Genomic DNA, 21,001 nt, shown 5'->3' on the forward strand with positions numbered 1-21,001 from the left:
CTCAGCCTTGAAGGGATCCTTTTCATTTGGAATTTGTGTCTTCTCCTAGGTAATTGATCACTGCTCACCCAGGGACGCCCGATTCGCAGCAGAGTGGGAGCAGGCATCATGAATAATCAAAAAGTCGTGGCTACCCTGCTTCAGGAGTGCAAGCAAGCTCTGGATGTGCTCTCACCCAAGATGTCTGATGCATCGGAGGAAGACAAGAGAGAGTACCAGCAGTGCAAAGGTGAGGTCTCAATGAGAGGCCCCAGGAACAAGCCAGCAGATTGCTGTGAACTTCCTTGCCACAGTGACACATCCCCATCCCTGTCCTATTTTTCTTCTCCCAGCAGATGAGTGTCAGAAGATGACTGGATTTCTAGGGCATGAATGGGATGTGGGCTGCAGGCAGGCAGGGAAAGAAGCCCACTTTGTTGCAGTGAATTGCTGTCAGTTCCAATTTTAGGCTTCAGTAAACATGAGCCTATAAGGAACAGTTTAGTTTGGGAAGAACAATGCCCAAAAGTTTGCTGATGCACATAAATTTCAATTATTAAAAAAAAAAAATGCAACTTCTGAATGCTGGCACTTATTTACTTTCCTTTCACTAGGAATTTGTCTGTTGCTTATGTATTTAACAGTTTCTCCTCATCAAAAAATCTCACCATTTGAATCTCTTTCTTGTAAAACATGCAACACCTCTACAAGTGGTGTTCCAAGAAAAACACTTGCAATATCCATATTGAAAGAATATCCTCTGCCTTTAATATTTGGAATAAATACATACAAAATGAGTGCTAAGATGCAAGAGTTTTACATTGCCTGTCCTATGGAGAAGCTAGCATTTATTTCAGCATTGTGTGATGGTTGGTGTTTTGAATTATTTCAATTCCAGTGAAATTTAAATTTGTATTAGATATGAGAACCTGCCAAATGTTACTGTTAGTTCTATTCACTCTGTAAAAAGCTTTCTAAGGGGCTACCCAACGTTACACCATCATAGCTTTTATTTTTCCCATAAAGAATTCTTTTGAGTTTTCATTACTGAATTTGTTTTCTGAGTGTCTTTCTTTCTGTCACCAGCTGGAGAGTATACCTATTCTGTTTTGCCACACAGAAAAATTACTCATGCCCTGAATACAAAGGAAAATATTAATAGTTGAATCTGAGATTTTTAAAAAGCACTGAAAACATTTTTTTTTTTAAATAAGAGTGCATGTGTTTCTCACCAACTAGTTCACTTGTCTGTAGTTGGTACTATATGCATTCAGGGCATTCTCCCCACTTTGCATGAGTGATTCAATCCTAATAATATTTAGTCCATATTGACCCATTTTGTATTCTAGTCTGCTTGGAACAGATTTGCAAACCCATGATCTTACTGGGAGATCAGCTGGCTATCAAGCACCTCAGTTAGTTTCTGAGCATGGTTGTGTTTGAGGGTGGTGGATAGGTTTCTGTTATAGATACGGGAAGATTTTTCTTTTTCTACAAAGGGTACTTTGTTTTCTCATCACAAATACCTTTAAGCTTTATCACTCTTTAGAATGGGCTCTTGAACTCCTAATCAGGTAGCGCTTTCTTCTTCATCCTTCTCTTCTTCTTTTCTCCTATTAAATGCCACAAAGCATGAGAAATAATCAGCTTAGTTCCAGATAAGGTAAATCAGTGCCCTTATAGTTACAAAATTAGACATGGCCCTTCAGGTAAACTGCTTCAGGAAGTGAGTGATCAGAGACTGAAGTGAGGCTCAGGCTTTTCTTAGGAATGGCTGCCATGGGCTGGCTAAAAGAAGAAAATCCACTTGCAATGGGGCAGTGATAATAATATTAATACCTAATCACAGTTGCTGTCTGTGTGTGTATTCTACTGGAGGGCACAGACTGCAGGTTGGCTGGATGATCTCAGACTGCAGATCCCCTTTCCTATGGCAGGTGGCTTTTAAACAGCAGTAACAATCAGATTGTGATATAACTGATTCATCAAGCCCACATGTGCTTCCAACAGAATGGCATTAGTACAGGGTCACTTATGGCAGCAGTTTGAGCCAAGGGGATTCTCTGAACACAAACGCTGAGGGTTTTTCTTCTTTCCCCTCCCCCAGACGTTGCCTTTGTGAAACTGGTTTTCAGACCAAACATAGGAACAACTGAAAGCCAAACACACACAAATGGGGAAAAAAAGAATCCTCACCATACCTTACTTAAGGTTTTTTGTTTTGTTTATAAATCCTGCAAATCAGCTTCAGTGTAGTTTCATCTCCTTCTTCAGCCCTCCTAATTAGCCGTGAATTTACATTGCTTACAGTGATCACACAGCCCTGCCATAAAATCGGTGGTGCTTGGATTTTGGCTGAAGAGTGCAGAATTATTTATAGTTGCCACTGCAATATTTTGTGGTTCCATAGATGATGATACAATGCAACACAATACAATAATTGTATTTATTGCAGTCACATCCAGAGGCTCCAGTAAGGATTGGAAGGCCCCATTGTACTAGGCATATTACAAATGCTTAAGAAGACCTGCTCCCAAAGACAACCTAAAAGACTCATTGACTTTCAATGAGACTTGGGTTCGTAAGGCCCATGTTCTCAAGGTACTTAGGCACCTTACTCTCATTGAAAACTCTCATTGATTTCAATGGGAGTAAGGTGCCTAAGTACCTTTAAGGATCTTGGCCTAAGTGCTCAAGTCACTTTAGAAAGTGAGACTAAAGTTCCCAAGTGACTTAGGTGCTTTAGGAAATTTTATCCTAAATTCTTTTTTAACTAACACAGCATTAGGGACATTTGGTTAAGATAATAGGAAAGAATTAGGCCTAATTCTATCCTTTGCTTTTTATTGCATCCAAATGGGAACAGAGTCCATCTGCGGGATCGGGGCCTAATTAAAATCAAATGTTTAATGCAAATTTAAATTTCACTGGAGTTGAGGGTAACAGTAATGGTCTTAGAGAGCCTGCCTACGAGTGTCCCAAACCACATTACTTATTACTTTTGTAATGCTTGATGCTGTTACTGTCCTCTAAATGTCGGTATTATTTAATTCAGTGCTTTTTTTTTTTATTGGGGAGGGGAGAGATGAGGAAGAAGAAAGGGAGAGAATGGCAACGTTGGGAAGTTGCAAGCAGTGCGGTGCAGCAAGTCAATATCAGCAACTGTTAAATCCATTAACTGCAAATGTCTGAGTCAAAGAAGTCACTCTGGCAGAAAAGTTGACTCTGGCATCTCTGCAGGTATTGCTTGCTTGCCTGCCTGACCTCTTTCTTCTTCTGCTGCTGTTGCTGATCTGGGCTGAAGGGGAAGCTGGGAGAAGCTCCTCTGCTGGAGTTGTCAGCCACATGGGACAGCCCGGGAGCACACCAGAGTGGCACCTTCTGGGACTCAGTGTCTCCAAGCAGGCTCCAGCAGGCTCCTCGGCCAGGGGAAACTTCCTCTTTGTTTAAGGCTACTATACATAAAAAGGCAGGATCTTAGTTCTGTCCTCTTTGTGGTCAGCCAAGTTTCCCTCAATCCTATTTATGTGTTACCACAATTGTTATCATAGAGTTTCTGTTAGCACTGGGAAGAGGTGAGCATGCTACATAGCTGTCATCCCCTCTGTCCATTCCATTGAGCCACCTTTCCGTGCCTTCGCTCTCCGCCAGCCTGTGCAGCAGTGGGAATAATACAGTCAATGCCCAGACAGTGCTTCAAAACACTGGGGAATCCTGGCTGCTTGTGGGGTGCTAGCAACATATAACTGCAGTGCAATGTCACTTGAGTGAGATAATATGTGCAAAAATGTGGGCATAATTTTAAAGGCAACTTTTGAAAATTTGTCCCTGAATGTCAGGGCTTCCATCATTTTCCAAGGAAAACTATTCTACAGCCCAATAGATCTCACTGTCAGTAAGTGGACTTTAATAAGGATAAGAAATGTGGGTTTTAATTTATTATCTCTAAGATATCATGATTTTGTAGAAATGTAGAAGTACATTTAACTCATTATCTCATTAAGTAATGATGATCTCAGAACAGGATTTTTCCTGGGGATCAATGACCAGCTGGGGCTAGATACGCAGCTGATGATTGCCATTAACCCCAGCTGGTCAATAATCCCTGGTTAATCCACTTTTATTAGCAGTGGGAGTCATAAAGTTCTGGTAGTTAGCACAGAGGTCTGAGAGTCATGAGACCTGGATTCATGCCTCGTCTATTCTATTCCTAACTCTGCCACTGACTCACCATGTGACCTTTGGCAAATCACAGAGGGGCTGAGCATGCAACATACCACTTGAAGTCAATGGTAGTGCTGGGTGCTCTTCACCTCTGAAAATCAGGCCTTTAACCTCACTGTGCAATATCCATTTTAAATAGGACTTAGAGATCCTCAGATGTAAGGCACTGCCAATGGGGAATTCAAAAGTGTAAAATTGACCTAATTCTGCTTCCATTGAAGTCAGTGGTCCATTGGCTCCAGCAGGAGCCACTTCTGAAAATTCTACCCTATATGTTATGGAGTATTATTACTTCTAACATAAACCGAAAATGAAGCATAACAGTACAGGCACATGTTGCCAGATCCTCAGCTAGTGTAAATCCATGTAGCTCCATGGACTTCAAAGGAACTACCCTACTGTATAGCAGATGAAGATTTGGTCCATGGATTTTCTGTATGGGTGATGCAGTTTCAGCTGGTAAATACAGGGCATTTGTAGAGAATTAATTCCCTGTGCCATACATCAGCCATTCAAATGGACTGAATAATTTCGTCTTCATTTTTCTACATAACTGAGTTTTATTACTCCTTTCACTGTGGTACTGGGAGTATGTGTGTGTGGGGCGGGGGGGGGGAGGGTGATCCACAATTATTTCTACTACTGCAGCTTGAATAATTCATTGCCAATGACCTTTGTGGCAAATGTGGACATTGAAGAATTATTTAACAAACTTTCCAAGCCTTCTAATTATCTTAGTCCTTTTTAGTCATTAGCAGATTTCTAATAGTCTTTAGCAAATGGGATAGGTTTACCATGCTGTTGGATTAATTTACTCAGCCAAAAACCTGTTCTTTGGGGAAAATGTTTCCTACGTTTCTTTCTCTAGTTCTTCACGCATAGACGGCCACCAAAGTGTTTTACTTCCTGCTAAAAACCTTTTTAATGGCTGGCAGCCCCAATTTACCTGCAGGGCATAGCAGAGCAACCGATGAGACGCACCCCTCTCATTATTACTCTTGTGACAAAAACTAACAGCTTGTAGTGCCTGAGAAGAGGTGCAGGCAAGGGAATGCTTTTTGCAGGTTAGATGCTACATCATAACACCAGAGGCTGAATCATCTGCAATTTCCTTACCTGCACTTTGACCTTTTCAGCTTCGCTCCCTGATGATCTAAGGACCCTTATTGAAGAGGCAAAGGAAATGAAGTGGCCCTTCGTGCCAGAGAAGTGGCAATACAAACAAGCCATAAGCCCAGAAGACAAAACAAATCTGCAAGATATGATCAGTGCAAGGCTGCATGAATTACTGGTATGAAGTTCAGCACACCTGTTCCTTTAAAATCTACAAATGCAATTCTTGAGTGTATAGTGCCCTAGTCCTCTATATTTACTGCTACACAGATGACACCATTCCTCACTGTAATTTAGCAGACAATGACTTTGTTAATGAACTGATCTGAGGAAGCAGCTATTAGAAAAGGGCCAATCACACACAGACTAGATATGGAACTCCCATCGCTTCCCTAGTTGAATTCCCCAGATGAAATGAGGTTCCGATTAGTATGAACAGAATCATTAGAATCGTTAGAATCATTCCTGTTGTGATTTTAATGAATCCATATCCTGGAGACAGTGGCTTTGTGCCATCACTCTTCATGGAGTACCTAATCTCTAGATAGGCTAGACATAATGAAAGCTGGAAGGATAAAGGATAGTATTGCTGTTCAGAAACTGGGAGCCCAGTCCTGCTCCCATTGAAATTAATAGGAGTTCTTCCATTGATGTCAGTGTGAGCAAAATCAGGCCTTACTGTTAGATTTCTGGGCTGTGGGCTAGCTGAGACTCAGACTTGAACTTGAGACCTAAGATGATGTTCACCCCCATTCCCAGCTGGCAACCCAATGAGAGCCTTTAAGTTGATTATTAAGAGACTCTCTTGCTGTGCCTGACAGTGGGGCAAAATAGCCTAACTCAGGGTACGTCTACACTACCCACCAGATTGGCAGGCAGCAATCGATCCAGCGGGGATCGATTTATCACGTCTAGTCTAGATGCGATAAATCGACCCTCGAGCGCTCTCCCGTCGACTCCTGTACTCCACTGCCGCGAGAGGCGCAGGCAGAACCGACAGGGGAGCGGCAGCAGTTGATTCACCACAGTGAAGACACTGCGGTGAGTACATCTAAGTACGTCGACTTCAGCTACGTTATTCACGTAGCTGAAGTTGCATAACTTAGATTGATTTCTTCCCCCCGCTCCCACCCCGTGTAGACCAGGCTTCAGAGCACAGCACATAGTGGGGAAATGAGTCCCGGTGGACAATGCAGGAGGTTGGCATCAGAGGGTACGTATATGCTGTAATTAAAAACCCATGGCTGGCCCGTGCCAGCTGACTCGGGTTCGTGGGACTCTGGCTAAGGAGCTGATTAATTGCAGTGTAGCTGTTCGGAGCCTGGGCTCTAGGACCCTGCGACGTGGGAGGGACCCAGAGCTTGGGCTGCAGCCCAAGCCTGAACATCTATACTGCAGTTAAACAGCCCCTTCGCCCAAGCCCCGCCAGCCAAAGTCAGCTGGCATGGGCCAGCCATGGGTGTCTAATTGCAGTGTAGACATACCCAGAAAGGCTCCAGGCAGGATATAGTGGGTGGAAGCAGTGACATCTCCATGTGTACAAATATTTTGCTACTGTATAATGGTACAGGAAAGAAAGTATCTAAAAGGACTTTGATAGTATTCCCTCAAGCAGAACTAATTATATAAATGGGCAGGAATATGCCTACAAGGAATGATTTGTTCATTAATACAAAACAAAAACATAAAAATAACTTTACTTCATTTATGCTGTTTACTAATCTCTGCACTTGATGCATTTGGGGTAGGGATGGCCTTTCTTCTGTTTTCGCCTTGCACAATGGGGTCCTGATCCATGACTGGAGCTCCTAGTTGCTATGGTAATACAAACAATAAATTAATAATAATAGATTAGTCACTTTCACTTTATTAGCCCCTTTAACGTCCCAGTGATCTTGCACTACTGTGATGCTGTTGTGTTCACGTTTCCAGCAAAAGAGGAGAATGTTTAAATCCTCCCAGAAAACTTTGCATTGACATTTAAAATAAAATCCTGAAATACATATTTATATAATATTTTGTAAAACCTGATTTTGAAATTTAGTTCAATGGGGCTGATAGCGCAGAGTATGGATCCTCACATGAGTGAGGTCATGTGGGATTGGGCCCTCAGTTTTGGGACGAAACTCCACAACAGAATCCTGCAAAAATGTTTCTGCATCATGCAAGAAACCCCTTTGATTTTAATGGGGCTTTTCACAAGAGTAAGGATTACTCACCCAAGAAAGGGTTTGTAGGATTGAGCCCTAAACAATCAATATCTGGTGCCTAAAGACCCAAGCCTGGAATGTGATGGATAAAAAAAAAACCCACTTTTTCTCCAGCCTTTTCCAGTTATAGAAATATCAAGTGTTGCTTGTTTGTTTATTTTGAAGTCAAGTGTGATATTTAGGTTCATGGTGCCTGTTTAAAAACAGAGTTAAACTAAAGACTCCAGTTTTCCTCTCACTTATAGTGAGGTACATCAGGAGTAGTGAGCAGAGTGCAAGTGAAAGAGGAGTCAGGCCCAAGAGACCTGGGGAGAAATCCTGGCCCCACTGACATGAATGGCCCCACTGACATGAATGGCAAAACTCTTCTTGACTTCACTGAGGCCGGGATTCCATTCTTGATCTTGTATACGGTACTTCACTGGGAGTCAGGCCTGAGTACAGCCAACAAGTTTTGGATCCAGGAACTTCAATCATATTTTTTAAACATCAGCACAAGTAGCTTTAAAAAAAGAAAATTGGAAGCTTGACTTGAACCTCTTACATGTTACTAATAAGTGGGGAGTGTTTGCTTTTGTACGCTCCACTGATAAGGAGGATTTTATTGTAATTCTCAATTTATTTTGGTATTTTCTTTTTTCTCTTGGTGTGTGTGGCCCTAGACAGAAATTTATGGCAGAGGCCGACCTCCTTTACAATCCTCACAAAGCTTTCTAACTTTGGAGCATTTGTCTGCTCTCTCCCAGGATAAACACCTGCAGTAAACTCCCCGAGAAACCTGGATAGATAGGAGATTAATGTGGCTGTAATAGTGGAGCAGTGTTTTCAGCATTATGCCCGCTCCCCAGGTAGATGGGTCTTTTCCGAGATGATACCAATTATTTATTGCCGAAACATCTGTTGATAACTGCAGCTGCCCTTGTTAAACAAAGCATATCATGGGGTCATAGACTATAGGGACCTAAAATCCTACCGCATGCTAGTTTTAAACCATTCACCAATACCCCCTGAAATCCATGGGTTACCGTCGTCTTCAATGTTTCATCGTGCCGTTGAAAATACTTTGTAAACACTGTGCTGCCCTTCCCCGTGTGCTTTGAAGTATTATTTCATCTTCATCGGTAATTTATATTCCAGTGCTATTGTACTGTGGGGAAAAAAGGGAAAACCTTTTTTGTTTTCCATTTAATTGTAGATCGACTGACATTTTGACCTGTATTATTAGTATTAGTCAGGAAAAGGGATTTTTTTCCTCCTTCTCCCCCCCCCTTTTTTTAATTTTAAATAAAATTTCAAGGCAGAGCAAGAGCTCTTTGAATCAAAGGCTGGAGGGGGGGAGAAGAATGAGGCTGAAAAGGAATGTTTACAGTTTGATGAGGAAAGATAAAAGTCTGAACAACTTTTTCTTTTTTAATGTGGAGGGCAAAGAGATAATTAAATTCTCTGAAAGAAAAATAAGCCTTCGTAGATATTGAGGAAAACCTTTTAACAATTTTCATCTGCATTTATTCTAAATTATTAAGTTTAGAATAAGTTCTTAAATTTAATGAACTAAGGTTTGCAAAGTACTTTGAGATCTTGAATGAAAGGTGCTTTATTACCATAGAGCGTTGTTGCTATTATGAAGCGCCAGATTTTGATACCCTTACTCATGTTGTGTAATGACTTACGTGGTGAATAGTTTGTTGATTTCTTGGTTCTACCCAAAGGGAGTAAGTGTATTGGAATTTGGTCCTCAGCATTTGGCTTATTCTCACATTTTTAAAACTGGTGTATCAGTTCCTGGCTGCTGCATCTGTAGGAGGCACAAAGAGTTTGTCTGACCTGTCAAGGTGAGACGGCTTACATCATCCTTTTAAACTGCTCCACTTCATATTTGTTTCGGAATTTTTGCTTTTCCAATATGACTAAAAGATTATTTCCCTCCCCCATGTTTTTTTGTTTTTTTTTAAAGTCCTATTTAGGCCAAATTCAATGGGAATCTCCCCTGCATCTCTTAGAAATGTCTTCTGATGAAAATTCACAGGCATATCCAAATGACCATCCCAATTTAACTGGCTCAACAAAGCGTTTCTCACATTTTTTAAACAGACAAACAGGTTTTTAAAGGAGTGGTCAGCTAAAAGTGAGCATATCCCCCAGCTAGCTACAGTGGACCTCATTCTGCAGGCTTCTTCAGCCAAAATTCCCATGAAGGGGGTATTTGAGCTGAGTAGAGACTTCAGGATGGCGCTCTCTATTTGTATCTAAAGCCAAAAAAATGTTCCAGTTGTCAATGAGATCCTAATGCTTCCAAACCCCAAACATTTGGAAGCATCAGGATTTTTGTTTTACTCATAAGACTGCTTTTGTTTTCCTTTGTCAGACCATGGTAGCAACCTTAAATCTGGAAGGATTATGCCCTCTCCATAAGAAAACCACACACACCTGCAGGACTAAGACAGGACTCCTGGCCCTTCAGTTCCAAAACCTGAGGCTTCTGCTGCTTATATTAACCCTCTGAATGATCTCTGTTAGCTGTAAGCTATCAAAATGTCCCTATGTTCTGCTTCCAGCCTATAGAGGGCAACATGCACACACACACACACACACACATATATGTGAGTAGTTTCATTGTGGGACAACTTTATGCTCATGAGCAGTCATCTTGTGAGACTACTCATGTGATTTAGTGATTTACTGGATTAGGGCCATACCCTGCGCTTACTGAAGTAAGTGACAAAAATCTCCCAGGAGATTAATGGGAGCAGGATTGCACCGTGTTATATTAATTGTTGTATTTATTATATTAAATATTTGTAATGATCATGGACCAGGATCCTATTGTTCTGGGTGCTGTACAAAGACAGAACAAAAAGATAGTCTCTGCCCCCGAGGAGCATGAGGGCAAATGGGTACAGATAGACAGGAAATAATGAGACAATACTGGTCAGCATAATGGGCAGTGGTCTCATCAGCAGCCTAGCCATTGACAAGTTTTTTGTAGGCATCAGGGCAAAGAAGAGTTTCTCTAAACCATCCACAAGAATCATTAATAACTTTGCTTACTGAAAATCTGTTTTCTTTTTCAAATGTAGCCAGCATATGAGGTTTCAAGGAGATTTAACTACATGGAAAGCTGGAAGGGGTAAGAGCAAGCCAGTTTTGACTAGAGGGAGACCAGCATTAAACAGAAGTCAATTTCAAGTAATGATCATTCTTTCTTATTATTAGAGTAGTATCAAGGGACCAGCCAAGATTGGGTCCACACATGGTGCTAGGCCCTGTACACACAAGTAGACAGTCCCTGCCCCAAAGAGCTTGCAGGTTAAATAGACAGGTGAGGGCAAGTGGTAAAACTCACAAGCAGAGTGAACAATGTGAAACAATATTTAATGACTGTTAACTAAAAATACATTTTCTGCCAGGTTTGAAGAAGATATGTTAATTTATTTCTGTGTCCTCACAGTAAATGCGGCAATTTTCAGACCAAAACAATTTTCCAAGGCAAAGTTATTGGGAGACTGTGGGGAGGGAGTCTAAAATAAGCTATTGTAATGGGAACTAGTTGAACCTTAACTTCAGGAAAGTTTATTCAGTCCTTACGTGGGCAAAATTCCATGAAGTTAATGGGAATATTCAAGTCAATGGGAATTGTGCCGTAATGAGGACTGAATAAGCTTTCCTAATGACTTGACCTAATGAAATGTTTAGAGGCTAACATTAGAGAAACAGTCCTGATTAAGATGTCACAGGTGTGCTTGACACTTTAGAGATGGGAACCTTTGAAACAGCAGGAAAGAGGGGGAGCTGAGTATTTAGCTTTCTCCTTTTTGTACCTGTTGGTAAGGTAACAAAGAGCATTATAATCTAAAGCCCTAACTCTTGGCCCTGGGCCTTTAGCTGTCCAGGCTGACCTTTTGCTACCTGACTTACGTTATAAGATCTCCCTTAGGTGATTCAAGTGTAAGGGAGAGTCAGGTAACTGAGAACTGTAGTTTTGTTTCTGTCTGGTGCTGAGGAAGGAATTCATGCCATTATAGGCTCCCTTTCATTTCTACTGATGCCTACATCCCTAGCATCCCAGGTCTTTCTTTTTTTAATTGAGAAATATCACAGAACAGCTTTTATAAGCATCAGAGAATGCCAGCTCTCTCATTCTAATCCAGAATTCGCAGTGCTCAGGAAACTGAAATGCATACAAAACCAAAACTTCCCATCTGATCTGTTGGATCAAAGAACAGTTTACCTGTTGGATCCTGTGGTAAATTAGCCAAGGGTACTTGTGATAATGCTGAAAACATCTAGCCCTGTCTGATAAATTGCCACAGTATATCTGTCTATTAGTCTGAGTGACCAATGACCATTTTAAAGTATTTAAAGAGAGACAAGGTGGGTGAGGTAGTATCTTTTTTTGGACCAACTTCTGTTGGTGAAAGAGACAAGCTTTTCAGCTACACAGACTGAAGAAAAGCTCTGTGGAGCTCAAAAACTAGTCTCTTTCACCAACTGAAGTTGGTCTAATAAAAGGTATTACTTCACCCACCTTCTCTCTCTAATATCCTGGAGCCAACATAGTTACAACCACACTGTAGGAAACATTTTAAAGGTATGATATCTTGTTTACGTTGAGGGATATAAATTAACCCTGTTAATTGCCAGTTTTCAAACAATAGTATGGCAGTATCTTCAAGCCCTGGTGAGTCACAAAACATTACATCTTAAAATCACATTATTCTGACTACCAGAATGCATTTTGCCTCCACCTTCAACTCGGACTGGATTTTAATGGCTCATATTTCGAGAATTGTTAGACCAGGTAGACGAGGGAATTATAAATTCTGATCATAAAGCACCATTGAAATAAATGATTGCTTTGCCAGTGACTTCAGTGGGCATCCATCTTATATATTTAAATACCCCCCTTTACTGGATTTAGCCTCACAACACCCTGTGAGATATGGAAGTAGTATTGTCCCCATTTTACAGATGGGGAATTGTGGGACAGAGAGACCATGGCCCAGATCCTCAAAGATATTGAGGTGCCTATTTCCCATTGATTTAAATTGGAGTCAGGTGATCAAATATCTTTGAGGATCTAGACCTAAGTGACCTGTCCAAGGTCACACCAACAGTCTGTGGTAGAGTAGGGAATCAAACTTGGCTCTCTTTAGTCCCAGGCTAGTGCCCTAACCACGGGACTAACTTTCCTCTCCTAGCAGGCAGAAACTTAGCACTTGCATAGCAGTTTACATTTGCCAAGTGCTCCCTGTACTTAGTAACTATCTTCCCGGGTGAATGCCCATATGGTGAATGCCCAAATGGACTCAAGCTTTTGTTTTCCTGATTCTGACATCCTCAGAATTCCTCAATGGCAACATAGCCTCAGAGATTCACAAGTGAATATTTATCCATGTGTTGTCATGTGTATGAAGTCTACGTGCTGTTAAAGCGTAGAGCAGGAAATGAAAAATATATAGTAAATGTAATTGCCAGAGAATTAAGCTGAAAAGAGAGAGTGAGTTTTTGATTCTTGAAAGCTGTAACTGTTCAGAACTTTGTTCTCATATGGTGAAGGAAGACATTTACTCAAAAAATAAAGCTGTTCCAGGGCTTTTAAATTCCTTTGTATCTGGGGCTACTAGTAACAGGCCCAATCAATCAATGGAAAAACTCTCAATGACCTCAGAAGGGAGTTGGTTAGGGCTTGTATCAGCAGACCCAGAAGTTACATAAGAAGTGAGGTAGTGGTGTCTACCAGTTTGATCAGGGAACTAGATGTCGGGAATCATGTGTTCTATTCCAGACTCTGCCACTGATTTGCTATATGACTAGGGCAAGTCATTTAACCATTCTTTGCTTCAGTTTACCCATATGTAAAATGGGTGTTAGAGAACATAGCAACCTCACAGAGATAATGTGAGGTTTAATTCATTAGTGTTTGTAGAGGGCTATAAGATTGGCAGATAAAGGAACTATACAGAAATGCAAACTATATTATTCTACAGTTAGATTGTTAACAAAGATTGACAGAGAAACCCAGTGCAATGCCACGGGGTTAACAATTCCCAGCAGATCCAGTCTCCACTAGAGAAGATGGGCTTTGCTAACAGTGCATTAATCAAGTCCTTCAATGCCATATCCTTCAATGCTTTGGCCCTTCGTTGATTGATTGGCCCACAGCTGATATAGATGGATGGAAGAAATATAAACAAGTAATAGGCAATTTCTTAGGATTTATATACATAGATGGGATGTAAATTGTGTGTCAATTTAGGAAAAGATCTAGGAGATATAACTGAAGCCACTGGAAACATGCACCATGAAAATTCCTTTCTGATGCATGCATTTGGGATCTCCCTGAAGAATTTAAATGTTCACTAACAAAATAAATGAAAGCTGAAGTGTTCATACATGAGTGCCTACAGTTAGGCTCAGAGTTCCCTAGTTAGGCACCTAGATGAATGCAGGATGAGTTAATGGTTCTCAGTATCTTTGAAAATTAAGCCGTTTATTAGCTGCCTAAGTTTCTACCCCTTTTAGTTGCAAAGGCATCTTTCCCAATGTGAACTTTCCTGAGTCTGCAGACAGACACTCATTTCATGGAATGCTTACCTATGTGTTCATTGCTTTATAAATAGACAGACAGGCGTGAACCAGTATTTCATTTATTTGTGCTTTTAATTCCTGTTAAATCAGTCATCACATTAAGGGTTCTCCAATCTTCTTCACCTCCTCCTCCTCATTCATTACTACACCAGTAATATCCATTTTACACAGTTCCTGCCAGGTCTAGTGCCAGATGGCTCTGGTTCTGAATTTGTGTCCTGTCTTGGGAACAGCTGCCATTGTCAGTGCAAAGAAGGTGTCATGGCTTTGAACCCAAAGCTGGGACCCAAACTTGAAGCTCTATGTGGGGCGGAGCTGTAGCACTAATGCAAGAAACCATGAAAACAGCACACACTTCCACTCGCTGCTGTTAAGCAAAAGCTCTTCACTTTCAGTAAAGGCTCTTTTGCATTTTTCCCAATCAACCATGTATAGAAATCTCATGCAAACTTAATTCCGTCACCACCTGACTCCGCTTTCCAGCCATGAGGTTCCTCTTTGTATCATAAACTCAATTAGACATATGCATTTCACTTCATGGAAACAGATGTTGAAACAAAGTGTGTATTTATTTCTCTCTCCCTTTCTCCCCCTACATCTAGACACATACAGACACTCTCTAAAATGATAACAATAGGAAATATAGTAAATGAGAGAGCTCCCAATAAAGGACAAAGGGGCTTAAGTGTCCATGTATGAGCAGCAGATCTGAATTTCTGATTGCTCTCAGCTAGGCAGTTACACCTTTGAAGTCAGTGGAGTTACTCTGGGTTTATAATGGTGCTATGGAGAGCAGAATTGGGTCCTCTGTCTCAGTTTGTTTAAAAGTAGTTTCGAGAGTTTCTTTGTACATGTTTTTGTGTACGTACCCAGCATGGCAGTTATCCAGCACTATCTTTGGATGCTAAGGAATTTTAAAGCCATGCTATTTGGCAACAAATGAAAGAAGTGAGTATTAATTTCTCAGTGTACTGGTAGAAACACAGGAACTTAATTACAAGGACTGACACCAAACTACGTTGCTATGTGCCACACAGCATGCAACCATTCCTTTTTTTAAAAAAAAAATTGTGGAGATTCTCCCCCGGGCTTGACTTTTCTACATTTTGAGTCCATTTGGTTTTGGAGAGAGACACAAGAGCCTTCAGCTTCGAGCAGAGAGTTAAATTATGCAGCTGCAAGGCTGCCAGGCCCTCCAGAATAGGATGCTTCGTTTAGATTTTTCACAATGCTATTGAAGTGCTTATTTTCCTCCTGAAGAGACACAAACAGATGCAAACTTCTGTAAACACTTTAGAAATGAATTCAGTGAGTTTGGCCTCTCAGCAGTGCTCAATAGCTGACAGAAAAATGTCTAATTAGTGCAAGTGGAAATAATAGGGCCACTTGGATTCCTTCCATCCTCCTCCAAGTCTACTTTTCCTAGGAACTCAAAGGCCCTTTTGTTTGGTAGGTCACCCTCTCTCAGGCTTTTGTGCTCCAATCTATTAAGGGAAGAAGGGGAGAAAAAATAGATTAGGCAATGCTCTGTGCTTAAATATATGGTGTGTTCATGAGCATTTAGAATGGGTAGTTTGCAGGGTCAGTTTACAGGTGCTTAAAGAGAGGGATTCCTCCATTGTGGACAGGCAGAAGTAGAGCATGTGCAGGCAGGGAGTGGGGAATCCCTTTCAAGTGCCATCCTTTCAGCAAACACCACTCTCTGGATCAGGAAAAAGTTAAACAAACAAAAAAAAAATACCAGAACACCACCTTGAAGTGTGGAAAAGCTGGGAGATAGCAAATATGCTGCTATTGATTGGTACCATTATCCTATCATCATATCCTATCCAAACCATCCCTGCCTTGCTTTCTTCATCACCTGAGAGTTACAGAGCAAGCTGTGCATTTAAAAACTGGACAGAATAGTAAGATCCCCTCTGAGCCTGATCCTGATCTCAGTTGCATCAGTATAAATCGAGAGTCTCTCTGTTGATGTCATGGAGCTAACCTGGTATAAAAACCCATATGAAAGGAAAATCAGGCTCAGTGGCACAGATTCTCAAAGGTAGTTAGGCGCCTAACTCTCATTAGGTACATGTACACTTAAGGTGGCGTGTAGCAGACAGACACTGCCCAGCCAGCTAGCGCAGATATAAATAGCAGTGTAGATGGGGAGAGAGAGCTTAGGCGAGTAGAGTAGCATGTCCTACATGCAAGAACCCTAGGGTATATTCCCTACACAACTCTCTGCACACCCAAGCAGTGCCTCTCATGTCTACAGTGCTATTTTTAGCAGTGGAGTGTCCCACTTCCAGGGCCATGGTGAAAGGCTCCAGCAGTGAGGAAAGGCTCTAGCAGGGGGCCTTTCACTGCTGGAGCTTTTCTCTACCAGAGCCTTTCCCCCCTGGCTTACTCCCTGCCACAGCCTGTTCTTGCTGGGGAGCTGCTGGAGTTTTCCCTGCTTCTGGAGCCTCTCATTGTGGGGTACAGCTATGCACCAGAGTGACAAGTGTCGACGCAGCCAACCTTTCACTGTGGTGGATACTAGCTACATGTATGGTCTTCTCCTTTACACATTGTTATAAGTGTAGACATAGCCATTGAGTTGGGTGCCTAAATACCTTTGAGGATTTGGGCCTATGTGCCTACAAGGAGAGCTAATGAGCGAGGGAAATGTTATAAGCCGAGTACAAACATTGAGCTAGCTGCCTAACCTTTTTATTTGAAATTTTGCTGGTGATTCAGATAAAGTTCTCTCTTCAGTCGCGCAGTATCTGATAGGGCTTTGGGGACTGATTCTGCTCTCACTCACCAGTTTTAACACCATTGATTTCAGTGGAGTTACTCCTGATTTACACTGGTGTGAGGGAGAGGAGAGTCAGGCCCTTTTTGGGAGAGAGCTTGACATACTAGATTTTTCAAACACTCCTGGCTCTGCACTTTTCACTGTATAGAGAGCCCTTTACATCCAAGCATCTCAAAGTACCTGACAAAGTTGGGTAAGTAGCATTACTAGCCTCCTTTTTACAAGGCAGGGTAATTGAGGGTTACAGGGAGGTTGTAGGCCAAAGATCTGGCTGGAAAGCATATTCTGTGCCTGTAGAAGCACAGGAGGGATGGGTTCCCTGACTATACCATATTGCAAGAGTCTCTTCTCGCTTCCTGAAGCAACCTGCGCTCCCTCTTCTCCCCTCTGTGAAGACAACTCTTTTCACTTTTCTCTTGCTTAAGACCAAGAGACAGTGTGACCCATGGGAATTCTATAGAATAGGATCCAGTTAAAAGACAGTTCAGACAAGAAGGAAGGGACAATAACTTCCCACTCCTTTACATTCCTCCTACAATCTGTGCTCCCGGAGTGATTTTTTGAGATAGGAAAAGAGGCTTCTACCATGGTTTACTGGTCCTTCACTCTGCCCTGCTTCTCAGATAACAAGCATGTAATGTACACGTTTCAGTGAAATGATCATTGGATGCTACTCTCCCCATCACAAGACAAACCCTCAAAGGAGGTATGAAATTCCTAATTTGAGCTTGTGGAGCTCTTTTCCTCATTGCCCCATTGGAGGGAAAGGAGGTGGGGGCGGGGACTGATCCTCCAACTCCCCTGGAAAGGGCAAAGTGTTTGGGCCCTAGACTGGCAGATGTCCCAAGATCTGCGTGGCTCTCTAGACACCCACAGAGGCTCTGTGCATCCACACTGCTACCCTGCTGGCCTCCCTTCCCCCTAACAGCATGCTCCTTCAGGAACTCTGGCTGATTCCTCATGCCAGTGAGAAGGATCAGCCGCAGAGGGGACTCCAAGGGAGTTAATACTGCTTTAAAAATCATTAAAGGTGACCTGCAAAGGAAAAAACATTGGACTTCTGCCCTGTTTGCTTCTTTGTGATGTATAAAGGAGTGTTTGATCTTGCAATCTTAATGTTGCATTAATGCCAGTTATTTATATTTAAGGCTGATCCGGCAGAGAGCTGATTGCCTCCTGAGAGGCCATAATTTCCTATGGGACTTTTAGGGGAAAAAAGGAAAAAAAACTCTGGAGGTAACACTTACAGCTCCCATTTAAGCTAATGGGAACTCCAGCAGCTCAGCAACACTAAAAATCAGGCCACTCATTTGGATAATATTTAAATATTTACACATATGTAAATAAGTGGCCCGAGGCACTCAAGGCACTTTGTTTTCATCTTCACCTCTCTGTGCCTCAGTTTCCCAATTGCAAAATAGGACTAATGGTACTTACCCACCTATGTAAATTCCTTGAAGATTTATGGATAACAACTGCCGCACAAACTAGATGCGGAGCTCTTGCAGGTCTCAGTGACATCAGATGGAAATTGGGAGGGTGCTGGGTACTTCTCCAGGTCAAGCAGTGTAAGAGCTAGACATTACCATTATGACTATTAATTGGTTTGTTGTTCATTTAAATTTATTTACAAAGCACTTAACTGCCATTCTAGGAGCAGTGTAACAATTAAAAAGACAAAATAGGGACAAAATCCACATTACAAACCCATAAAACAAACTACCCAACCAGAAGCTTGCATGATAAAAAAAAAAAAAATCACAGAATAGACAGAAATAATATTTATAATACTCATAAACTTTATTTAATCACTATCACCCTTACCAAAAGCCCAGGAACAAAATAACTGCAAGCAGATTGAGAAATGCATACAGTATTTTATCAACCAGCAGATATTTGTTTTTCCTAATGTCTATTTCTTCAATCTCTGTAAAATTGTGTGACTGTCTGATAGCAAATAAGGAAGACTATTTGACTGAAAATCTGGTCTAGTGCATAGTGTTGTGTAAGCAGCACTATTCCGCAAAGAGTTATTAAGCTTGAGTATTTTCTGTAAACACTTAACTGAACTTCTTTTACCTCTCCTGTTTCTGCCTGGCTGTCTCCTGTTTTTGGTGTTCTTTTCAGGTTTATTTGAAAGCCTCCATCATGGTCAAGGACTGTGCAACAGCAGCTGCTATTGTGTTCCTGATTGACCGATTCCTATATTGGGTGGATGCCTCCAGCAAACTTCTTCAGATTGCCAAAGGCCTGCACAAGTTGCAGCCAGCCACACCAATAGCCCCTCAGGTGGTTATTCGCCTAGCTCGCATCTCTGTAAATTCAGGTAACAAAACTCTTGTTAAGAGCTCTCTTGCTCTCTCTCTCCATTTTCTCAGCTCAGTTCTAATTAGGAGCTACTTGACTTTCAAGAGGATACTTTGTCCTATTCTGGGGATGACATTCCTATGATCCCAGTGCCATCTTTTCAAACCTAGATCCCACCCCCCTGCCTCCCTCCCACCTCCTCTTGCCAGCACAAAGGGCCTGGCATAAAGGGTTTCAGAGCCAAAAGCAGTAGAGAAAATTGTGAAAGGGTGTGGAAAATACTAATTGGAGCTTTTGTTCCTTAACAAATCTGGCCTGCTGGTTTCAAACAGGGGTATCTGAATTGCTATACTTCTGACCAAGAGCCTTTAAAAAATAGATTAGAATACTGGCATTTTCTCTGCACTGTCCCAGCCGCTTTTTCAGTAGGGCCACTTGACTATACAAACAATGCAGCTGACAGACCCACTAATGTAAATTGGTACTTTTTTTTCCATCACTCTTGGAGCGTGGATGGTACCTGGATGGCTTTTAAAGTATCTTCCCGTTATTTCAGGACCAAAGGTAAAAGGAGAAGCTGACTGAATCTAGCCTGGTTTTAACAACTCAATTTAAATTTCATTATATATATTTTTTTTGTAAAATAATGACAAGAGAAACTATAATTTACCTTTCATATTTCTTATTTCTCTCTATGTGTTTCTAATGCTCCCCTTGCTGTGGTGTCTAAGCACCAGAATATTCATACTTAGGGCTGGTGCTGCAAACATATCACTCTAACCACATGAGCAGTTCTGTTGACTTCGGTTGGACTGCTTGTGGAGCCAAAGCTGCCTCAACGTGATAAGGGTGGCAAAACAAGGCCTCACGGCATCTCTCTCAGCATTCAAACCTGCCAGTGTGTGACCCAGGCCATTGAAACGGGTGCTGAGATGTGGAACACCTGGGTTTTGTTGAACGCTGTGCTGTCATTGGCAGCTTTTACTGGTTTTTTTCCCTGTAAACCCTGTGTTTAGGATGTTTCCTTGCTGCATGAATTCAATACCCACCTACCCAGTTCTTAAATCTGTTACTGAGGAGGGGTAGTTGTCCCAGGTTGCTCAGAGGACTGGGTGGGTTTGGGAAGAAGGTGCCTGCCTGGGTTTGTTGGGGGCATCATGGGGAGAGGGATTTAGGGAGAAGGGATGGTCCCTGGCCAGGCTGCTCTCAGTACAGTTCAGGCCAGGCCATGCGTTTCCCCAGTTTAGCTTTCCTCACCTCCTCTAAAATTAAATCTGTCCTATCGCCCTACCTCTCTGCAACACACCATAGCTGCTGCCCCTGCTCCTCCCTAACAAACAGAGCGGGGAGCCCAAGGAGCAGGTGGGACAACTACATTTTTTGCAAGAGAGAGTGTAGAAGGGCGTGGAGCCGCTCAGCCTGCAAAGAGACCAGCAGCTCAGGGCCTGTTCCCCCCCTGTTCCCCACTCTCTTCTTTGAATGATGTAGCAGCCTAACCTCCTCACCCCTCCTCGGTCCGAAACCACCTCTCTGTGCTTGTGGTCAATCCCCGGGAGCAGCTCCCTATTCCTTGAAGAGGGGTAGAGGGGATCAGGGAACCATAGCTGCTGGAGGACAGTCTCCTCCTTTCCTCCACTATCTGCCACTGTTTCCTGTCCTCGGAGGACACCACTTCAGGCTGGGGGCAGAGGCAGCGTGGATGGCACAGTGGAGAGCTCAGCCTGTTCAGCACAGCCCTACATTATGGGAAGGGTGGAGCACCACAGGCAAGCTGAGGCCTTTTAACAAGTTC

General features: G+C 42.2%; 1 protein-coding gene across 1 annotated transcript in view; it reads left to right on the forward strand.

The window, feature by feature from the left end:
- Positions 1-21,001, forward strand: part of ALPK1 (alpha kinase 1) — a 74,469-nt gene that overhangs the window by 34,853 nt on the left and 18,615 nt on the right. Inside the window, exons 2-4 of the mRNA XM_029913508.1 lie at positions 50-229; positions 5,340-5,494; positions 19,030-19,228. Coding sequence (XP_029769368.1) covers positions 109-229; positions 5,340-5,494; positions 19,030-19,228 — 475 coding nt within the window. The 5' untranslated portion in view covers positions 50-108. The remainder of the gene's footprint in view (positions 1-49; positions 230-5,339; positions 5,495-19,029; positions 19,229-21,001) is intronic.

Source organism: Terrapene carolina, unplaced genomic scaffold (assembly GCF_002925995.2).
Source record: "Terrapene carolina triunguis isolate 2854851 unplaced genomic scaffold, T_m_triunguis-2.0 Scaffold706, whole genome shotgun sequence".
Classification (NCBI taxonomy): domain Eukaryota; kingdom Metazoa; phylum Chordata; order Testudines; family Emydidae; genus Terrapene; species Terrapene triunguis.